This window comes from Kryptolebias marmoratus, linkage group LG17, assembly GCF_001649575.2.
Source record: "Kryptolebias marmoratus isolate JLee-2015 linkage group LG17, ASM164957v2, whole genome shotgun sequence".
NCBI lineage: Eukaryota > Metazoa > Chordata > Actinopteri > Cyprinodontiformes > Rivulidae > Kryptolebias > Kryptolebias marmoratus.
The window spans coordinates 26,650,478-26,656,452 of NC_051446.1; the positions used below are offsets into that span (position 1 = coordinate 26,650,478).

The 5,975-nt window shown below is 46.2% G+C and overlaps 1 protein-coding gene across 3 annotated transcripts in view; it reads right to left on the reverse strand.

The window, feature by feature from the left end:
• abca5 (ATP-binding cassette, sub-family A (ABC1), member 5) overlaps positions 1-5,975 on the reverse strand; it is a 36,036-nt gene that overhangs the window by 7,317 nt on the left and 22,744 nt on the right. For 2 of the 3 annotated variants that reach the window (XM_017440041.3, XM_017440046.3), the window contains 14 exons: positions 5,541-5,729; positions 4,661-4,808; positions 4,389-4,566; positions 4,152-4,210; positions 3,789-4,075; positions 2,907-3,026; positions 2,521-2,659; positions 1,740-2,051; positions 1,510-1,629; positions 1,224-1,425; positions 879-1,045; positions 677-804; positions 448-585; positions 244-357 (listed from right to left, as the gene is read on the reverse strand). In XM_017440041.3, coding sequence (XP_017295530.1) covers positions 244-357; positions 448-585; positions 677-804; positions 879-1,045; positions 1,224-1,425; positions 1,510-1,629; positions 1,740-2,051; positions 2,521-2,659; positions 2,907-3,026; positions 3,789-4,075; positions 4,152-4,210; positions 4,389-4,566; positions 4,661-4,808; positions 5,541-5,729 — 2,301 coding nt within the window. The remainder of the gene's footprint in view (positions 1-243; positions 358-447; positions 586-676; positions 805-878; positions 1,046-1,223; positions 1,426-1,509; positions 1,630-1,739; positions 2,052-2,520; positions 2,660-2,906; positions 3,027-3,788; positions 4,076-4,151; positions 4,211-4,388; positions 4,567-4,660; positions 4,809-5,540; positions 5,730-5,975) is intronic. The other variant, XM_017440043.3, reaches the window with a different exon arrangement.

Genomic DNA, 5,975 nt, shown 5'->3' on the forward strand with positions numbered 1-5,975 from the left:
CACAGGGACATGAACACATGAACTCAGGCTCACAGGGACATGAACACATGAACACATGAACACATGAACACATGAACACAAGGACAGGGTAGGAGCTCAGGTGCAACATGGTAACCATCTGTAAATGTAGATGATCTGTTTTCATTGATATTTCTAATTACAGCTGTGCACACACACACACACACACTCTCTCTGAAGTCTAATGGGGTCTTTGTGAAGGGGTGAACACGCCTCCCTGATTACCTCTCGATCTCGAGTGTGATCCATGGCAAAGTAAGCGGGCATCCCAGCTGCCAGCATCCCCAGCATGATGGCCTCGATGTAGACCAGAGCGTAAGATGTTGCATCTGGGATTTGCTGAGGAACGACAGCACACTGAGTAACTGCTTCACATCACAGAAAACAACAAACAACCAGGAATAATGACTTCATCTGCTGGATCCTCACATATTCAAAGGGTTTGGACCAGGTTCTGATCAGCCCCGAACCATTCAGGCCTCTGAGGAGAGCGTTGCTCAGGATGTTCACAGCCATGGGTAAGGAGTGAACGTTGGAGCTGTTGAAGGCCAGGATGTATTTAAACCCCTGTCAGGACACAGTAAGCTGGGTGTTAGCTTAGCTAGGTGTCAGAGGAGCAGAACAAGGTTTCAGACCGTCGGATCAGAACTCTGGAGACCTTGTTGGATCCTGTGACGTTGATGGCAGCGCTGTGAGGAGCTTCAGACATGTAGTCTCTGTGTTTCATCAGCTCCACTTTGATGTCCTGAGACTCCAGGTTGTTGATGAAGTCAGAAATGTCAGAGTCTGTAAGAGCAGAAGACAAAGTGTTATTAAACATCAGCTGTGACAGAACAGACATCAAGCTGCAGCCGGCTCACCTGAGGCGTTCTGAACCAGGAGGCTGGAGGCGTATCTGTGGGGCGCCTGGTTCTTCTTCAGGAGGTACATGGGCAGGAACTGACGCTCTGGAGAGTGAATCTGGATGTTTCCTGTGGCCAGAGAGACGACGAGGACGGCCGCGACAAACAGCAGGAACAAGACCAGGCTGCAGGAAACAAAAAGATAGCTTCAGATGGAAACCTTCAGGTTCAGTTTTAGTTCTTTAACATTTTATACGACTTTGATCTGAAGCAACACCTTTAACATCCGGCAGACTCACGGTAAGCTGTCAGGTTTCTGTGCCTTTCAAATAAAGCCTCATAGCCTGGAAACCCTCCACTCACGTGTAAACGAAGGCCTTCCACTCGCGGCGCATGTTGAGCATGTGCAGCCACGCCACGGCGCTGAACTGCTGCCGCCACAGAGCGTGGCCCGACAGGACATCGGACTTGTTGTCTGAGAAGGTGAGCAGGCGCTGGTCCGTATCATCCAGAGAGGCGCCGTCACATTCATCCTCTGCCTGCTCTCGATTAAACACACTGTAGTCTGGACATAAAAACACAGATCATGATGCTCCGTTTACTCATTTTCTGCATCTAGAAGATAAAAAACCTAACAGTAAGTGCTCACCAGCTTGATCCACTTCAGCTTCTGCCTCCAAACGAAGGAAAACATCCTCCAACGTCGTCATGGAAACCCCGTAATTAATTATCCCCAACTGTGGCTGCGAGTCGAGCTCCGAAAACAAGCCTGAGGATCAAAACCGAGTCAAAACCTGAACCCAGCTTAGGATCAGGCAGTCTGAAATCTGAGCTTTAAAGAAATAAAGACATGTTAACATGTCAACAAAGTGATCTGACCTGGAAACGTGTCCATGCTCTCGAAGGGCAGCGTGAAGGTCAGCTCCGCCTCGTGCTGGCAGGACAGCTTTGCTTTGGGAACGTGATGCTGGATCAGAGACGAGACCTTTTCTGCGTCACATCCCTCGCTGATCGACATCCTGCAGACAAACCAATACCTGGAGTTAAAGACTACTGTCCTGAACCTGAACACTGTGTTTATGAAACAAGGAGCTTCTTGCCTGAGATGATATCCAACGCCACACTTGATCTTCAGATACAGAGAAGAGCCGACACACTTCAGCTGCCCCTGAGAGATCACAGCTTTACGATCTGTAAAACACAGCGAAACAGGCTGCGATTAGGATACACCTAAAGGTTCTTCCAGGTTCTTTCATGTTTGACAGACGTCCTCTCGAGCTTTGAGATTTCAGACTTTCCTGTTTGATAAATCCTATAGTTAGGGCTGAGTTTCCTGAGTTATCCCTTCGTTCTGCTGCTACAGGCTGCTGGAGGACAGACTGTCCACATGTCCTCACATTTCTGCTGCTGTGTTTGGTTTAAACTTGTTTCCTTTCTGTGTGCAGTGAGATGAGTTTATTATGGTTTAAATAAAATGAACTTTGAGTCGATGCTCTGTAATTCCCCAGCCTCTTGTCTGGTGTGTAAAATAAAACTTAATTATGATCCTCCACGCAGGTTAATGGAAGCTCAGCTCTGTTCTGCCTGTTGGACCTACACTAACCTCCCAGCTGAGACCTCAGAGGACCTCCATGCTTTGTGCAGGAGGAGGGGTTCCTACCAGCGAGGATGTCCGCCTCGTCCATGTAGTGAGTGCTGAGAACGATAACTCTTCCCGCTCGCCGGCTCTTCAGCAGAGACCAGACCTGATGTCTGGAGCAGGGGTCCATTCCAGCGGTGGGTTCATCCAGGAGCAGAATCTGAGACAAACACCAGAAACCTCATGTTATCAACGGTGAGAGCGACACGCAGCATTTAAACATCCACTAACAGGTTCATCAATGAGGACCTGATTCAACACCTGTCATTTCAGGATTCAAGACACAAACGTTTAGTTACTGATGGAGCAGAAGAGTTCTACTTATCAAAAAGTTCATATTTTATATTTTCAGATTCCTCAGAGGCAGAGAAACTCAGATCCTGATGAGTAACAAAGCATCCAGACACCTTTGGATCCCCGAGGATGGCGATGCCCACCGACAGTTTCCTCTTCTGGCCTCCGCTCAGGTTCTTGGCCTGAGCCGTCATGATCTTCTCCAGGTCCAGATCCTTCAGCACTTTGGAGACCTGTCAGAGAAAAACCCACTAAAGTCACTAAACATCAGAGTTTTTGTTTTGGCAACCTGTGGCTTGTTTTAAAGCTTAATAAGAAATAAAAACACAGAAACTGTCTAAAATGTTAAATGCAAGACTTGATGTGGAAGATGAACCTAACGTGGACATCATGATGATTAATCCATCTTTTCTGTGGACTTCGTGTAAAAGTGCTATGCTTATTTCAGCTCTTTTTTTTTTACAATATTTGTTTTTAATCTTTTATTTAGAAAATGTAATTAGAGTTTGAAACATCGATGTCTTCCCATAAATATCTTATCCTTTTCTCAGCTTCGTGCTTCAGGAGAAGAAGAGAAATGTTTCTTTAAATGACACTGATGCAGTCGTACATCTTAAATAAAGAAAGAAAGAATTAAAATTAGTGTTGCTGTCAGATCATGGGATGGACGTGGACTTCATGTAGAGTTTTTAGTTTCCTTGTTTGGATCTTTGTAAAGATGCTGTGGAGCTGTTTTAAATTAACGCTGAGCGCTGATTTTACTGAAAGATTTGCTGAAGAAGTTGAAACTCAGCTGTCAAACTAAATGAAGCAGAACTCTAATTAAAGCTCAGAGTAAACATGAGAAGTCTTTATAAACTGCCCAAGCTAAACTTTGAGTACACATCAGATGATGTAAAAACAAACATCTGGAGGTTTTACTTCAGTAAACTGAAATAAAACTTGTTTGGCTCCTGCTCGGTGTGGAATTACAGCAGCATCCATCTCCATCCTACCTCAGCATCAACGTCAGCCGGGGGGATCCCTTTAATGGCAGCAAAGATCCGGAGGTGCTCCTCCACGGTGAGCACATCGAAGATGATGTTGAACTGAGGGCAGATTCCCACCAGCTGCTTCATCTCGCAGCCCTCGGCGATCTCTGCCACGGGAGAGCCGTATATGGTGGCCGAGCCGTTGGTGGGCGGGCAGATGCCACACAGGATGTTCATGAGCGTGGACTTTCCAGCGCCACTGTGCCCCAGCAGAGCCGTGATCTGACCCTCGTAGATGTCAAAGGTCAGGCCTGAGAAGAAACAGGTGGACGGCGTCAGAACCGAAGGATGAGAAGTCTTATCGTGTGGGAAAGGAGTCAGGCTCACCTCTCAGAGCCTCCACCGCGCTGTCCTTGTCTTTGTAGACTTTCTGGATGTTGCTGATGCTGTCAGAGACACAGTGAGCAGCAGGAGCAGAATCAGGCTGATTATCTGAGACTTACAGAATTATAAGACCTGATGAGAACCAAATGACTTTGATTGACTTTTAGATAAAATTTCAGGAGTTTCCTTTGTTTTTTGTTTAGAAGCCGTTCAGTCAGGAAAACTAAACAGCTTTTTTACCGGATGGCTTCTTTCCCTCTGAACTCGGGGGAAACGGGCTCGACACATTCCTCCTCACCAGGACCGCCGTTCACTTCAGCATCATAAACGGAGCTCACTTCAACGTAACGCTTCCTGCGCTTGGACCAATAGGACGGCTTCAGGAAGTAGACCAGGGATCTCCTCGATCCAAACTCACCTGCATCAGACAAGCAGCAGATGCTGTACTGATTCTGTGACAGAAGCAGGGAGGAATATATTCAGAAACCAGTGACGTGGTGTTCTTAGCTCACCTGGAAGCACCTGGTCCAGGTAAATCGCCAACAGAAGGTAGAGAACGCAGTCCAGGACCAGCATGAGCAGAGGGACGTAGAGAGGATGAGGACCGTTGGTCAGAGAGGAAAACACGGCGCCGTCTCCCTGCGCCTCCAGGTAAACCACCTGTGTAAACACAGCGTTAACATTACTGCTGTCATTAACGCCAGTAAACAACAGACTCACAAACAAAAACACTGAACTAACAAATCTGACTGCATTCTTCTTCATGAGTAAAACACACCCAAACCTTTCTTTAAAGATCCTCCTCACTCCTTTGAGACAAAGATCTAATAAACTTTTAGACTTCTCTGATACTTTCCTTCATTTTCATCTGTCCATCAGTTCTTATTATTTAATGTCTGTTTGCACTAAAAGCCAAAACTAATCTCCCACAACAAAGCAACAAATAAAACTATTTCCATCTGAAAATACATATTAAAACACCTCTATATGTTGTGTTTTAATCCAGAATTAATGTCTAAATCAACTCAGGGAAGATTGTTGGATTCTGAGCGAACCTGCCACCTTTCTTACAAACTTCTCCTCGTCTGTAAAAACACCTGAGAGGCTCTCCTGATGTGTCGGCTTAAATTCAGATTTTTATAAAGCAATCAGTCTAAAGAACTGTGGCTGTGGAAGTGAAACAGAGTGAGTCTTTTATGGTGACCCCTTGTTTTAATCCTTTAACTCAAAGCGTCCCTGTAGATAAACCAGCTGCCTCCTGCTGGTCTGGATGAATGAATCCCTGCTCAGAGGAAACGGTGAAGCTCAGCAGCAGGTTGGATGAAGGTGACTCGGACAGACCCATCTGGTGACGTGCGGGACTAGAAGTGACTTGTGGTGCATTTTGGTGACCTGTGCGATCCCGATGGAGAAGGCGCTGGGGGAGAGCAGGCAGAGCAGCCAGACCAGTGGCTGCGGGAAGTCCTTCATCAGCACGGTGAAGAGCGACATGCAGCCGAACACCACCGTCAGCATGGAGCCCACGGTGCTCGCAAACTTCGGCTTCTTAAACAACGGCGTCAACATGAAGGAGAAGAAGATCTGAGGAACGGACAGACACTGAATTAAGACAAACTGATAAACCCCAACATAACGGTGTAATCAATCAATCAATCAAATTTTATTTGTAGAGCACATTTCAGCAGCAAGGCATTTCAAGGTGCTTTACATAATTAAAAAACAAAATAAAAACAGCATGTGACAATGAATAAACAGTAAGAAAGAGACAAACATCAAAACCCCGCACTCTAACCCTAATTTAGCCATAAGCAGCTCTAAACAGGTGGG